Below are 16682 nucleotides of genomic sequence, written 5' to 3'. Positions count from 1 at the left end.
GCTAAATCATTTTAAATCTTGTTTAATATTTATGCAGTGTTTTTCAAAGGCTAGGAGTAACTTAGATCTTAATGATGTGGATTGTTCAACAACAAAGATTCTTGTATGATGCTGTACAGATTCTTGGTCCAAAGTCTTCTTGAGTAAAATATGGAACAGTGAGTATAAACTATCATTGTCTATAATAACAACAGGCAAGATGTATAGGGGAAACTTCTTGAGTGGACGATCTGGAAGTTTCCTGAGCTGAATAGTGTAGGGTAGCTAGAACTTCTTGTTATTTCAGCTTATCTCACTGTAGTAGACTGGTTTTCTAGAGCGGTTTGCTTGTTCATGACTTGCAACAAGAGAAAAATGTTGGAACAATACCAGGGTAATCTTTCAATGAGAGATCGTTTTGTTAATCCTTATTTTGAAGTATATAATCCAGTAATCCACCGCTCATCTTAACTGGGTTGTCAGACGGTTAAGTAAACCGTGTGTTGGACATCAATCTTCCAAGCCACATGTTATTTATAATCTCAGTGCTAAGTACTGGGGTCATAGGTTGCAGTTATATGCGGCACCAGGAGCAATACAGTCAATGATTTACTACAACATGTGTCACTTCAGGGTTTTAACACTTGAATTATTTATGGCAGCAAATCGATATGAACAATACAGGGTGAACGAGACCACCTGGGCCACTGATTATAGCGGTAAAACAAGTAAAGATAGAAACTACGTTTCAAGTAAACCCCCCTATATGGTGGCCAAAGAATTCGATAAAATTATTTTGAACCCCCAAAAAATCTGTAAGGGGTTTTTTTTATGGGGTAGGAGTAGTACATTGTTTTGAGAAATTTATAAATGTACAAGTGGAGCATATAGTATCTCATTTTAAAGGTCTCTTGATACATTTAAAACAAAATTCTGAAGTAGCTCTGGATATGTTGGTCTTTCAATTCCATAAGGTTTAATTGCCCCAAATGTAGAACTTTGGTGTATGGGTCAAAATTAACTGCCCAGTTGGTGACGTCAGGTATTGTAGTTTGGAAGTTATTTAGTTGCCCAAGGTTGGTTGCACCATATGTTGGAGATTGTGTGTGTATGGAAATATGAATAGTATTTCCCCTCAAGTTTTTTGCACCAAATGTATAAATTCAGAAATGTAAGTCAGTAAATATAGGCCTAGCCCAGTGTAGGTGGTGTCATCAGATGAAGGTCAAGACTCTCGCTGTTATGTACCCAGTGTATTCATAAGCTTCATATGAACACGTCAGATCTACTGTTTTTACTATTTTCACGAATCACTAAAGAATGTTCGTATTTGATTTATCTTATATTGTTATTAAAGATTAGTTTTGACTACTTGCTAGTATTTGTTTATTTTTTAATTTATTATAGAATTGTGATTGTATTAAGTAACATCAAACTTTTTATCGTGAAATTTGCCATCATGTGGAATATAATACAAAAGTGATACAATACGAGGGTCATCCGGAAAGTGGTACCCTTTTGTCCAATAAAGACACAAGAGTAAATATTAACAAATATAAACATTTTTATTGGAAAGAACATACTTTATACTACTTTTCAACATAATCTCCTAGTGAATTTAGGCATATAAGTCCTGAAGATCAACCACCGATAGGGATTTGAATGGAGTTGCAACTTCAAGAAAATTAGATGCTTTTTGATTGAAGTAGATTTTTCAGATCAACATATATATTTTCTTCATCAGGGTTCCAAATACAAATGTTACTAAGGCACTTGGAATAACTTAGACCGGGAGAATATTACAAAGGCCAGAAGTAGACTTTTTTGACTACAATTTCCTATTTAAATTATTATAGGGCTCCATTGTACTATATTATATGTGTTTCCACTGCAACTACTAAGGAATTAGTATTCCTTCACTCTGGCCTTAAATATTTCAAGTATTACTAAAATTGTTAGAGCTTATTATTAAAGTATTCTGGAATGTTGCAGAGAATTCTGTGAATTTCATTGGTGCTCATACAAATTGTTTCACTCTACGACATGAGGGCCTCATAACATTGCTCATTAAACGTAAATTTTAGTTATTTTGAAATTCGTCAGAAGAATGGAATATTTTCTAGTGACAATAAATCGTTTTCAAGAATGTTTGTCATGCCATTATAAAGGATGTGCCTATGGTGTTCATGTTATTTAATAGGAAACCATATGCAAAGCCACGGGTAAATGCTAGTTCTCAATATTTCGTGACTTTCATAGTTGTGACTAGATTCGTGAAACTATTCTATGAATTTTGAATTATGGAGTGTTTTAAGACTAATAATATGTTCCTTATGCAACGTGTTTTACTGTTCCTTATGAAGACACTTGTATTTCCATACTTTAACTACTGTAACCCAATAATTAATGACATGACTATGATTTTGAGCAACAAACTCGAGAGAATCCAAAACTATTGCATTAGATTTTTGTTTGACTTGTGATAATGTAGCCTACATGACGCCTGTTTCTATCTTGATGATAGCAAATAAAGATCTCTGTATTCTGTAAAATATGACCATATTACCTTACTATATTCGCATATCAATATTAAAATTAAATTATTTGACGACCATTTAAATTTTGAATGTGTTTTATATATACAGTATATATATAATGCAGAGTAATAGTTTTAGTTTTTATTTTAATTTTTAAATAATTTTAAAATATTATAAACAGATTTAAGTTGATAAATTTTTCTACTGGAGTTATTATCTATTTTTTATTATTTGGATTCTGTTGAGGTTAAATGTAAGAAAGACCCATGTGGCCCTAATTTCGCCTCTTTACTCATGTACTAATAAACAAATTATAAATATGACTATTATGATTTATATTGTGTCTTAAAATATCTTGCTGTTTAATAATTTGGAGAAAGGAAAGGAAGTTATGTAATGCTTGCAACAGAAAAAGATGAAAGAAAGTCGAGTGTTCATAGTAAATGTTTAATATATAAAGTACTAGCTGTATCCCGCGGCTTCATACGCTTTTCGTAAGCTTTGCCCGTGTATGTGCACTTCTGGTTCAAGTGAATTATATTTCCAGTGCCGATGTCGAGTTTGCCTTGTTGCCACGATCAAGAAAATCTGTGTATGTTTATAGCCATCATACACTTAGGCTACATGTAATTTATTATAAAGTGGTCTAACACTCAAACTTTAAGTTCAATCAGAAATTTATCTTCGAGACAAATATACATCATAACTTCAATATAGTGTTTGGTTATTTAATATACATAACTGTCTCGTAATTGCAGTTTTTAGTGTGCAGGCGCTTTGAAAACTTGTATCTTTTGCAGCACTGCCTGGTGGTGAATTACATCAATAGGCATAGTATATAAACCTTCTCCGTGGAAAAATACATATACGTACAAATTTTCATCATGATCGGTCCAATAGTTCACGATTCCATAAAGGACAAACATACAAACATTCATTTTTATATATATAGATGATAAGTTACTTTGTATAATTGTGAAGCACCATACAGTGTAATGTACATGTTTTCAAATAAAAGAACCCCCGAACTCAGAACTTGAATTTTCATGAAATTACTACAGGCTACGTTTGTAAGGATGTCTAGAAATTAAGCAGAAAATATAGAATAATGTTTATTGTATAACAAAATGTTTTAATTATTCTGATTTTACAGATTTTCTCTCATAAACTTTATACTCATACTGGATTCCATTTTCTTCTTGAATTCCCAATGGTACATTTTCATCCCTAAAACAGAACAATTAACTATTATAGACAAACTTTTGATCTCCTACTTTCACATAACATTTGATAACACTATAGCTAAGCAAGAGCATCTCATTCAAAAACTGGACTTCTACAACAATGTACATACAAATTGGCTTCAACCTATGTATGTTTGTTCTACATTTTAAGCAGGCAGTGGTAGCTTGAATATATTTTATTGCAATACATGCATGCTTAATTTTTGTTTTAAATTGATAAAGAATTCAATACGAGTTTTTATTGTAGCATAATCAGTTGATGATCTAAGTGAAAATTTTACTTACGTATTATTTTCAGTACATAAAATAATAAAAGTTGATCTAACTTCCATAATTTTGTAACTTAATTTCTTTGTAATAATCCTGTTAGTTTTAAGAGAATACTTGACACCATTGCACTTTTATAAACAGCAGGATTGCAATATTGAAATGAACTGAAATATACTTTTTTTCATAACACAGTTGAAGTACATAATTAGTAGACTATCAATGTATTATTAAAACTAACACATTCTTACCAAGGTAAGGTTACAAGTAACATGATTTTCTCTACCTAGTTTAGAGTAGTGTAATTATAAAATCTCATCATCATAAAATCATCAAAAAATGGACAGGAATTTAAACTATGGCACCATTTAGATTCACAATTGCATGGTAATACTTTGGTGGGAAATTAGTACAATTTTAATTTAAATGAATAGGTCAATGTGGTCAGAATCAAATCACCTCAACCAGTATTATTTTAGTCATTTCTATGATAAAATTCATGTTACTACAAATTCTATATAGATTTTCATATTCTACTCACGCACTAAACACTATTATCTGCTTAATAAATTATTATTATATAACATGAGAAGATGATAATAGTAAAGCTCTAATCCATTTTCAGTGAAAGATTATGTTGAGTGGTTTTACAATTAATATGGTGAAAGATAGCATGACATTTGGATGTCTTTACCACCATTATGAAATTACAAGAAATTATGGCACTTTACTCTTGAATGTTTTAATCATTATTTTGATCAATGAAACCATTTTAAAAGTACAGTGCAAAGTGAATAATATATTCATACTTACATAGTTTCCTCGAAATTTTCTGGAAGTTTTGGGAAAAATGTATCACAGTTGAACTCCTTTTTAATCCACGTAATATAAATTCTGTGGCATTGGTCATGTCTCATTGCTTCCTAAAATTAAAACAAAATTAGTTTTGAATATAAAAAAAACAAATATTTCAGATAATGTGCTTTGTTTGAAAACTGTGTAGACGAAACGTTGCTCGTCATATTATTTCTCATCAGGCCAATAAAATGCTGGTATAGATTGTACACAATCAGCTCTCCGACTACTTAAAAAAAGATTTAAATACTTGTATAAAAAAAGTATTTATTTTTTTCAAACATAATTTTGGAAAGCTAAATTGACAAAATGTTAGTAAACTTTTATTCAAACTATGTAACTATTTTATTCTTTAAATGAAATTCACCAATAATAAATAAAGATAGTCATTATGAAAGGGGTAGGTAGGAAGGCCAAAAAAAGCCCAGAGAAGATTTTTGAAGATAAAGGTGAAGATGAACACAGTTATGGTACAGCATCAAAGGTATCTATCAAGTTTTGCCATATAATGTATAAAATTTATAGAAATTTCCTGAAAATCAGGGTTTTTGACTTCAATATACTTTTAACCACATTTATGACAGATTTGAATTAAAATTTGTATATACCATCTATGCACATTATATAATATTATAAAGAAAAAGTACCCAATTATAAAACTATTCATGAACTATGTTATTACTTTAAACATTTGTAAAATTGTAATTTTATTTGATAGTTTGTAAAATGTTGACAATATATTGAGAACAAATATGATCCATAGTGTATTGTATGATGAGATAGAAAATCAAGGTATACAGATTTTAAGTTTATATGTAACTTTGTAAAAAAAGTAATATATACCTAAAAAATCAATTTAACATGGGTAAGATATTGACTTACTTGAAACTAACATTGTTTGGCTTTACAGATATCCAAATGTTCCTATTCAGATATACAGTATGTTCCTTAAACCAAAACAAATTAAACAGTTAACTTAAAATATTTAATCTGTCCACCTGGATTTTTTATTTACTTTTTACACATTTAAAATATTAAAAATTGGCCATTTTTCATAGAATATTTTTAAAAGAATTACTTTTGTCAAATTAAAAAAAACAAACAAAAAGCTCTATGTGAGAAATGTATTATTGATCCATGAAATCACCAACTATGTGCCCCACATTTTTTTCTTGCAATCATATGTATTAAAATTACTATTAAATCTTTAGTACAATCCAAATTTAGTTGTAAATTTTTTTATGAAGAAATTATTTTGACTCCTTTTCATCAGTTATAAACAAATAAAACATTTTATATTAATTTAATTATTTACAAACTAACATTTTAGTTTGTTTGCTGTAACAATAAATTTATTTGTAATATTAATCATTTTAAATATATAAAATTTATTTATCAGTAGGCTATGAGTATGTTTATTTTGAAGAATGTATACATGTTATTGCGTCCAATTGTTTTTAGTTTTAATTGTTACTTTCTTAATAATTATTTTATGATTATAGATAGAAATACAAATTATAAATTTACCTCATATACAGAACTGCCACCAATAATCCAAACATTTTCAATGTTTTCAACTAGAGGGGGCTTGTCTAGGATTTCTAGTGCCTCTTCAAAGGAGTTACACATGACCACATCTGGAGGGTATTTATTGTCTCTGAAAAACAAAATAATTGATTCGTTAATATAATAAATAAGTGATATAGGAACAATGCAATTTGGCAAAACTGAACATTGTTCTATATCTGACTTATTAAGGTTTGGTGAATTTGTGTTGATTAGCTCAATAGCAGTATTAGTTTGTTTCCATGTGTCTTCATTGCCTTTTTATATGTTTTAAAAAATTAATCTAAGTATTTGTATCCAGTTTTGTAGAACGCTAAAGATTACTTGTAGACTTATAACAAGTTATCACACAATTTTAGTGATGACTGTATGAGTCATACACAAGTTTATGAGTGGTTGAAATGTTTTAAAAGTGTCATGAAACTAGTGAAATACGTTTTTACATTGAATAGTTTCTCACCAAAGTTACAATTCCTAAAACAGTTCAAAGAACTATGAAAATTAAATCTCAGGAAATACCACATTTATTTCTCTTTTGACATTCATTTCTATAATGTTAAGGTCACCACTGTCACCTGTAGCAGCAAACTAACACATGGATAACTTTAAGAAGATTGTCATGGAAGGAGCGTGGAAGAAGCCAAAATTATGGGTTTACTAAGTAGACGTTGTATAGGCAGTTAGGCCTCATGGACAGGCAGCGTGCATGAATTCATAAAACGTATAAGAGAGAGATATAGAATAACTTTATTCAAAATAAAGATTTGAAAGAGATAAAAAAAAATTACATTAAATTCCATTTTCACAAGAACAAGTTACATTATTACAATTAAATATATCTGTCAGTTTCTCCAGAACAAGAACTTATTCACTACGTAGAATTATTGTTGAACAAGCCATTTCTTTCAAATGGAGTCTGAGACCATGGTTGTTCTGATTTTTCAACTCATCTGAGAGGTTGTAGAACTTGGTGCTGGTGTATGCTGGTTTCTAAGTGTACAATGCTGTGTGGTAAAATGGAAGGTCGCATTTATTTTCAAATCTGATACTATGCTGGTGAATAGCAGCAAGTCTTTGAAGTCCATTTGTACAAGCAGATAAAATTACTGCTTTTTCAATCCAGTTCAAAAATTCACGAACTGTTTGGTAGCTGTGAAGGACACCACACCACAGTGTATGCCACAATTATATAAAATTCCATATAGTGTGACTCACTCTATATTGGTGAAACAAAATGTTTGATTCTTAAAACAGAAAAGTAAACACATTCGACACACAAAACCAAACATGCAATAGAATCCGACAAAACAAAAGTACTTGCAAAAATTCCATGCTATTACCCAAGGATAGTAATAAAACCACAGAAATAATCAACAAAACAATAACTTCCAAGAAGATAACGTGGAAATTTTGAATAGCTGGTAGCCTGCAATCTTTAGAAAACATGAACAAATATTTATCATAGTTTGTCTTTTGTTGATTAAGCTTCAGCCAATCGGGATAAAGCTCCTTCCCTTTCAACTCACCTATGCAGGCAGATGCATATTATTGGTATTTTCAGTTTAACATCTGTTTAATGAAGATTGCTCTCTACAGTAAGACAAAACAATAATATAATTGTGTAAGCAATGTTTGGACACAGTGTGAACTGGAAAACTAAGATGTTAGTCATGACACTTGCTGTGTAAGCCTAAGAACAAAGATCATGAATGAGTCGAAAGCGACGAGCAGTATGGGTCAAAGTGATGAAAACATTGAATAACTGCATGAATTAGTGACGGATGACAAACAATTAACTGTAGAAGAAATCAGTTAGGACTTAGGAATTAGTTTTGGTATCAGCAAACATCCAGTGTTCTGAAAATGACTTGACTTTATGTCAAATCATTAATGACCAAATCAAAATGTCAACAGAAAAAATACTGATTTTAAGATACAGCGCAACAAAAATTTTGACACAGGAAATTTTCAAGGTTCCAAAAAGTGACTTCAAGACCTGCTTTGTGCAGTGAAAAGAGCACTGGACAAAACGTGTGGCATCAGGAAGGAACTACTTTGAAGGATAATAGGTCTGAAAGCTGTTAGTCAAACTTATCTCTTCTAATGAAGCCAATTCGGATAACTTACCTATAGAAATTATCATTAGTTAATATTCTAGTTGCAAGGTAAACTAAACAACCTAAAGCTTAACATGCGCTGTAAACCAATCAGGTTTGTACTGACTCATTTACAAAGCCAACTCTAATTCCCACATAGACAGAGGTCCGAATGGCCACCAATCAACCCAAATTCTCTTAATGATTAAAACTGATTATTTTTCACACATTATGATGTTGAAGTATGTTTTAATACAAAACTAATTCCTCCCAACTTACTCTGAACGAGACAATACAATGTTTATCCTTCCTTTGAGTGGCCGAAATTTTTCAGGAATGGATTCCCATGTTTTCCTCCCCATTATAACTGCATTATGTTTACCACTGTCTTTTGATAAACTTGTCATTTTCGTAAAATGTTGCATTTCTTTTCTGTAACAAAAAACACTTACATTAATAGGCTTATTATTAGAATCCCAACAAACATTTAATAAATGGTATAATACATACATTGTAACCTAATGGATTCAGATATTTAACAAAAGCAACTCAAACAACATGACCATGTGTGAAATGTTATAAACTTATACGCTAATCTAATAAGTGCCCTATTAGGTGTTGATCATGTATAGGTATGTTATTTAAGTATATAAAAAATTCAGTAAAAATTTAGGATTTAATTATTTATCATTGGTTTCTTATTAACCCTTTCTATTCCAAATTCCATAATATCTGCAAATCTATGCATAAAATGCACAAAACAAGTTGGCAAAGTATTTGTCACAAATTAGTGCTAGACAAACTCCCAACAAATTTGATCCCGATACCAAAATTGTGGTCTTAATTCTAGATTCTGAATTTCATTTCCAGTCCTGTGTTATTTGCTGCTAAGAAATAATATAGCCTGATTATAAAAAAAATTGTATCACCATTTTCATTAACCATGAACCAATAGCAAAAATGTTAAATTTCAATACAAATACCAAAATGTGGTCTCGATTATCAGTTTGATTATTATTTCTGCACTGTGAATAATTGAATCAACTGAATATTATTAATAACTAAATAGTAATTAAGGGATTTAGATAGAAGAGGAAGAGCAGGCTCACCTTTACCTTCAGAAACACTACTCTTCTTCATCATAATGACATTAAAAAGAACACACTCTATGAAGAAAAACAGAAGTAATATCTTTCCAATCTAGTAAAGGTAAGCCTGTATCCCTACCGTATCTAAATTATAATTTTAAAACCCAGCTTTTATTCTCTTTAATCATAAATAGTAACTAGGAATTTAATGGGCTAAATGATTTTGTTTTGTTACCAAACAGGAGCAAGCGGCCAGCTAAAAGTTTCAAACCACCCTTAGCCACAATAAAACATTTTAAGATACAAATACAAGTATTTTTATAGAGGATACATTTACACAACTATCAAAATTACGACATTAACATAAATTAGCAAACGTCTGTCTACTGTCAAAAGCGGAAATCTATGTATAAACACAACAAGGAATTGCAGGCTAAGTATTATTTACAACAATACAATAATTTATTAATTTGGTTATCGTACCAAATTAAGTAGTAGTTGCACTATCATGATAGTGCAACTACTACTGTCAATTGTGATAGTAGAATAATGCATATTATGTGTTAGGATTTGTATGGTTTTTAATTTTACAAGTAATTTTTTCATCAAATTAGTAATTATTAAATATTTGTATTTTTACGTGTTTTATGAGTGTTCTGGTGTTTTAACTTCAATGTTTCAACCTTTATTCAGGTAGGGTAAACGTTCTAGTAAATGGCAATTTAACACATGTTCATAATTTAAAAATTTGCTATACTATAACTAAATGAGTTAGGAAAATCAAAATGCCAATATTCTTAGAATTACCCAAAAGTGTACAAAGTACAGTGTACAAGTACCAAAAGTGTACAGTCTCAAACTACCTTGGGCCTTCAGTCAAATTTAACGTGTGAGAATGAAGAAACAGTTTTCCACTAGGACAGAGACTAGTTCTAATGTTAATGGTAAATATCCAGCAAAATTCTGAGCGGATATTTACTAATTCTAACAGAGAGTGGAAAAAACTGCAAGTTACAGAGGTCGACGTAGTGGAAATAACTACAAAAGTAGGGCCCTTACATGGTTAAACCTATAACAAAGGTGAAAACAATTTTTCAGCCTCGGAGACTAAGTCTAAAGAATCTGTTCTTCAGCCTAAACTCAACCAGGTTTGTTTAGTTACAGTGATGCAGTAAAAAAAACTGTAAAAGCAATGTGGTACACGGTACTAGACAGGTTAGTGAAAACATGTTATTAAAACCGGCCAAGAAGCTGTTTTGGTTGTTCCTATCAGGGCTAGACCCTTCTGTTAGCTCAGAGGATATAATAACTTACCTAAAGTCACTTAAGGAATCTGAAAATTTTTGTGTGTGAACGACTTGAAACAAGGTATAATACATATAGTTCTTTCAAGATTGGAGTTCCTTATGCCTTGGGAGAAGAACTTATGCATCCCAATCTATGGTTCGAAGGTTGCATTATTGGAAAATACCGTGCTTCGAGAAATAGGCCCTAAGCCTACTGTGAATATCAGTGATTCTTTTTTGTGGACAACAATTCCCAGTCACTTCGAGCTACCTAAATGTTCCTATTGTGGAACCAACTCAACTTCAATGTGTAGACTTTACAGTGGTCCATTGGAATGTTCAGGGGATTCTCCAAAAAAATGGACGAAATTATTCTTCTTTCTAACAAATTGATACTCATGTGATTTGTATATGTGAACACTGGGAGCACAGAGATAACCTTACATCCCTAGGTATTCCTGGTTATATATTGGCAAGTGCCTATCACCGTTCCTTTAGCAAAACGTGGAGGCACGGCAATTTTCCTAAAGTCTGTTCTGAAGTTTAAAGAGTTAACCCACCTTGTGAATCTATCCATACCCTCAATATGTGAAGTTGCTGCAGTGTACATTGAGGAAGTTAATGTTTATTTGTTTAGAAATATATAGAGTGCCAGAGCATGACCAATTTCGATAGTTTTACCGAAGCTCTGAATAATGTACTGAATGTTTTTAGTGAGTAAAAATAAAACTAATGCCTCTATTATTGTTTGTAATGATTTTAATGTTGATTTTTTAAGTAATAGCTTGCAGAAAAGGGTTTTAGAAAACTTGTTTGTTAGTTTCAATTTGAGGAATTCTGTGTATGATGTAACTAGACCCTGGCCTATATGGTAATAGTGTTGGTACCTGTATTGATAACATAGCTGTATCTATGCACCCGGATAGGATTATTTCTGCCTTTGTGGAACTGATGGTACTGTCTGATCACCATAGCGTGATATTCAAGGGTAAACTTGATTCAGTTAATAGTTGTGGTTCTTGCTCTAAATACTACAGTAGGTCTGAAAGTCATTGTAAAATATCCAGAGCAATTGATGATGTAAATAGTGCATATTTTAGATTATATTAAGTAAAGTTAATTGGCTAATGTTGTACACTTTATCCTCAATAGAAGATAAGTTTGATCTTTTTTTTAGTATGTTTTTAGATATTGTTGATATAGCCTTTCCAATTAAATACAATAGGGCTTGTAAAAGTAGGCCTAAAAAGCCAAAATGGTACAATGAACAACTGAGGTTACTTAAAGAGCAATGCTTGCATACTTTATACTATTTTTAGAAGTACTGGTTGGATTTTCATAGAGATTCATATAGAGCACTTAGGTTGTAGATATAAATATGAGGTAAGGCAGCTAAACTAGCTTTCAATGGTAGTAAAGTTAAGAACGCTATTAACAAACCTAAAGCAATCTGGTCTATTGTCAAAGACAGTTTAGGTGGTAATGAATGCCCCTCTGATAATAAGTTAGACTCAACTTTGTCCTAGTTCTGGTTTTAATAATTTTTTTTTCTTAGTAGTGTTAAGTCTATTGCCCAGGATGTGCCTCAGGCAAAACATGATATGTCATACTATTTAAATAAACTAAAACTTTCTGGTGTAAATAAACATAATAATGTAAAGGAAGTCTTTTTTCGTTTTGTCGTGTAACTGTTGAAGAGGTTCATAGTGCAGTGTTATCATTGAGTAGCAGTTCATGTTTTGATGTTTATAATATTAATTCTCATATTTTGAAATTAGCATCACCTTTTATAGCTGAAATAATGTCTTATTTGTTTAATCTCTGTATTGAGTGTTGTATTGTCCCACAGTGTCTTAAGTTTAGTTAAGGTAATTCCTTTGCATAAAAAGGGTTTAAAGAGTGACTTTGCTAATTACCGGCCAGTGTCGATTGTACCTGTTGTGTCCAAGGTTCTTGAGATTTTGCTTAATAATCAAGTTATGAAATTTTTTGAGAATAATTTTTTGTTTTCTAATAGTCAATATGGTTTTAGACCTGGTAAGAGTACTAGTATGGCTGTAATTAATTTTATGAAAGATTGTACATTAAATGTAGATGCAAAAAAATTGTGGTTGGTAACTTTTATGATATGTCGAAAGCTTTCGACACTATCGATCATCTTATTCTTTTAAAGAAACTAAAATTTTATGGATTTGATGTTAGGTCTGTTAATCTTATGCAATCATATTTGTCTGAAAGGTTTCAATCTGTGTTTCATAATGGTTGCTTTTCTCAATATTTACAAGTGCATACTGGTGTACCGCAAGGTTCAATTCTAGGACCGACTATGTTTATTGTATATATTAATGACATGCCATCGGCTCTTAGCAATGTCTGTGTCTCATCCTCTATGTATGCAGATGATTTAGCAGTACAAATAAGCTGTTCAAATTTTAATTTGGCTAATCAGTTGTTGTCTCATTTTAACTCAGTAGCTGAGGACTGGACTGCAGCTAATGCTCTCTGCCTTAATATGGATAAAACTCAAAGCATTAAGTTTAGTTTAAGCAACTTTGTCAGTTATAGTTAAAGTTACATTTTTGGGAGTTTCTGTTGCAATCAAATCTTAAATGGGACTCACACATTGTAAATGTTTGTAAAAAGATTTCTAAATGTACTTTTATGATTAGAAGACTTAAATTATCTGTAAATTTAGATATATTGATGTCTGTTTATTATGCATACATTCAAAGCCATTTGTCATATGGAATAATTGTTTGGGGCTGTGATAATAATGTAAAAAAGCTTTTAATTTTGCAAAAGAGAGAGTTTTAAGAATTATATGTGGTGTTAGCTGTAGAACTCATTGTAAGCCTCTATTTAAAAGTCTGGGTGTTCTTACTGTCCCTTCGTTGTATCTGTTGAATTTGTTAATGTATATTAGGGCTAACTTAGATCTAATTCCTACTAACAGCTCAGTTCATGATTATTTTACTAGACAGAGTAACTTTCTTAGAGTTAGGCATGTAATTATCACACAACAATTAAATCGACATTTGAATTAGGTAAGAAAATTTATAATATGTTACCATATGAAATAAAATGTCTTGATGATAAAAATTTAAATTTAAGTTAAAATTACTGTTGATAGAGCTAAGTGTATATGACATTAAGGAATTTATTGAATTTTGCAGCCTATCTCAAAATGTATGAATCTAAATGTTTTAAGTTGTCTTTTATGTAGTCTTTAATCTTAAACTAAATTTTTTAAATTTTTTAATATAATAACTCATGCCCTACAGTCGATATTATATTTGTGAAATGTTCTTAATATTTTTTAGTATTAAGTTGAATTTTTATTCTTGTTCCTGTTCTAATTTGACGATGCCATGCTTGTGAAACTTGTATAAAGGCAATAAAGAATTTGATTGATTTGATTGATTGATTGATTGATAGTAAGCTAGGTCTATCATGTAAATCCATTCCTTAGGCATTTTGGAAAGTTCTTGGTTGCAGTATAATAAGTGGCCATCACCACAATCGAATCATCGATATTTATGATTATTTTAACTACAAAAACCAAAATGTTGAACCAAATGTTGTATGTATTTCAAAACATCAGTATAGTTCAGTTGTTTTTAGATCTAAAAAAAGTAATAATGTAGTGATGAACAAAACCTATCTAGGTATGTGTATTTAATATTTAATATGACATTGTAAACTGTATAAAATCAACCAACAAGTTGCCATTTGGTCAACTTTAACTGAATTAAATTGGTGTTAAGTTAGATGTTAATTATATATACAACAGTTTTTTTATTATTATTATTTTATTATAAAAAAAGATTACTGAAAGCAATTTACCTTATATTACATTCAAAAGGTATTAAAATAGTATTATCTAAGCCAAACAATCCATAAAATGCATTCAATGACCTTTGTTTATTACTTAAAGCTTTTGTCCTCCTAGATTGCCGTTTTACCCCAGTGAGCGCCGTGAGCGTACTGAGTAGGCCTATACTCTCCTCCGTCACCACTCCCCCTCCCTGCCAGCTGCGGTTCCCCTCTTGCGTATCTAAGAGACCGAAGTACAATATCGATGTACATATGTTATTTGCGTTGCAAGCTGTCAGTCATGTTATCCTTCAAAATAGTAAAAAGTAACTAAATGTTACACTGTTTTGTTTGTTACATTTTATCAATTTACATAGCCTAGATAGCTTTTTATTCCTCATTAAATTACTACATATTGAGATATAAAAACAGCTGAACTATACTGTAATTTGAAATACCCAATTAAACGTAATTCGGTACAACATTGGTTTCAGTACTTTAGATAATCATGAATATCGATAATTCAATGTAGTGGTGACTACTTATTATACTGTGACCAAGAGCTGACAATAATTAATTGTAAATAACTATAAAAAAAACTATAGAATGTTTTTGTATTCAAAAGTTAAGGTATTTCTAAATAATTTGGCTCCCTAATTCGATTGTGGTATTGGCCGCTTAACATAATGCAGCAGATTTCGTAATGAGCTAGTCAGTGGTATTTGGCTTTTACGCAACCTATATATATATATATAAATAAAACCTATATATATATATATATATATATAAAATATAACTTAGATGTAAATCATTGGAAGAATATATACATTTTATTTTAGGCACTTTTTGATTTGCGGTTGTGGTATAGTTAGCAATAAAATTGTAGATATTCATGATAATCCAAACTACCAAAACCAAAATGTTGAACTGAATGACTTTACAGGTAAAACTATTTAAATTAACAGTAAATATCAGCTGTTTTAATATCTAAAAAGTAAAATGTAATGATTAAAACAAATCTAGGCTGTGTGTATTTATGTTATATATGTGTATGGCTGTGTTTTTCATTTAGTTACTTTAAACTATTTTGATGCATGAAGTGCCTGACAGTGTTACAACATAAATAACACTTGTACATTGCTATAATTAGAATGTTTCTGTATTTGATAATTTGGAACCCTGATTAGATTGTGATGATGGCAACTTAATATACTGCACCCTGATTTGCCCTAAATATATTCAAAGTTGGCTGCATACATTTTTTACATGTGAGAAGAATCTTTTATTTAGACGGTACATACAACATTTTAGATAATATATTAGGCTATCATAGCAAATGTGTTAAGACATTCATTTGTAGTAAACACGTTATACTATGACATGTAAAAGTTTGTTGTAACGTCCTTTATATACATTATCTACTGAACTTACTTCAGCATCCATGGGATTTTCCCTTGTACACCGATCCCCAAGTTTTCACTAGCTGCTACAATCAACGATAATTTAATTTTCATTACAATTACAGCTTACAATAATAAGTACACGATTTTAAGAAGAAATACCACTGTTATTTGTTCAGTATATTGTAGGTAATATGTCGTTCGTACCCAAGACGAACCACAATAATAAAATATTAAGTTGTTTGTGTTTTGCTAGTAAATTACGGTATTGAATATTGATCGCGCCGCGGAAGTCACTACACTGTTTTAAAAATGAAAACAAGACGATAACCTATAGGTGTCTGTTGTGTACTCTCCGTCTCTACAGTCTGCTTCTGCTATCACTTGTCCCAAAAGCGGTGGAATTGGCGGGAAATAGGAGCAGCTGTTTGTAAGAGCAATCAATTCCTTGAGCAATAAGGGCAGGTAACAGCCATAAGGAAATAGCAACTAAGCATACAAAAAACGTACAGAAAAAAATGCAATACGTTACATAGTTCTATAATTAGTCG

The 16682-nt window shown here is 30.8% G+C and overlaps 1 protein-coding gene across 2 annotated transcripts; it reads right to left on the bottom strand.

The window, feature by feature from the left end:
• Window positions 1-3615: 3615 nt before the first annotated feature.
• Window positions 3616-16524, bottom strand: LOC124362767 (dihydrofolate reductase). Of its 2 annotated transcripts, none has more exons than XM_046817534.1 (5): window positions 16163-16524; window positions 8824-8976; window positions 6410-6539; window positions 4841-4950; window positions 3616-3743 (listed from the first exon to the last, which is right to left on the bottom strand). In XM_046817534.1, the coding sequence occupies exons 1-5, from the start codon at window positions 16243-16245 to the stop codon at window positions 3653-3655; spliced, it is 567 nt and encodes a 188-aa protein (XP_046673490.1). In that variant the 5' UTR covers window positions 16246-16524; the 3' UTR covers window positions 3616-3652. The 2 variants fall into 2 exon arrangements, with proteins under 2 accessions (XP_046673490.1, XP_046673491.1); XM_046817535.1 differs by lacking the exon at window positions 16163-16524 and adding an exon at window positions 15559-15690.
• Window positions 16525-16682: the final 158 nt, after the last annotated feature.

The sequence above is a fragment of the Homalodisca vitripennis genome, chromosome 5 (assembly GCF_021130785.1).
Source record: "Homalodisca vitripennis isolate AUS2020 chromosome 5, UT_GWSS_2.1, whole genome shotgun sequence".
Lineage (NCBI taxonomy): Eukaryota > Metazoa > Arthropoda > Insecta > Hemiptera > Cicadellidae > Homalodisca > Homalodisca vitripennis.
This window is presented reverse-complemented; position numbering and strand designations above follow the sequence as displayed.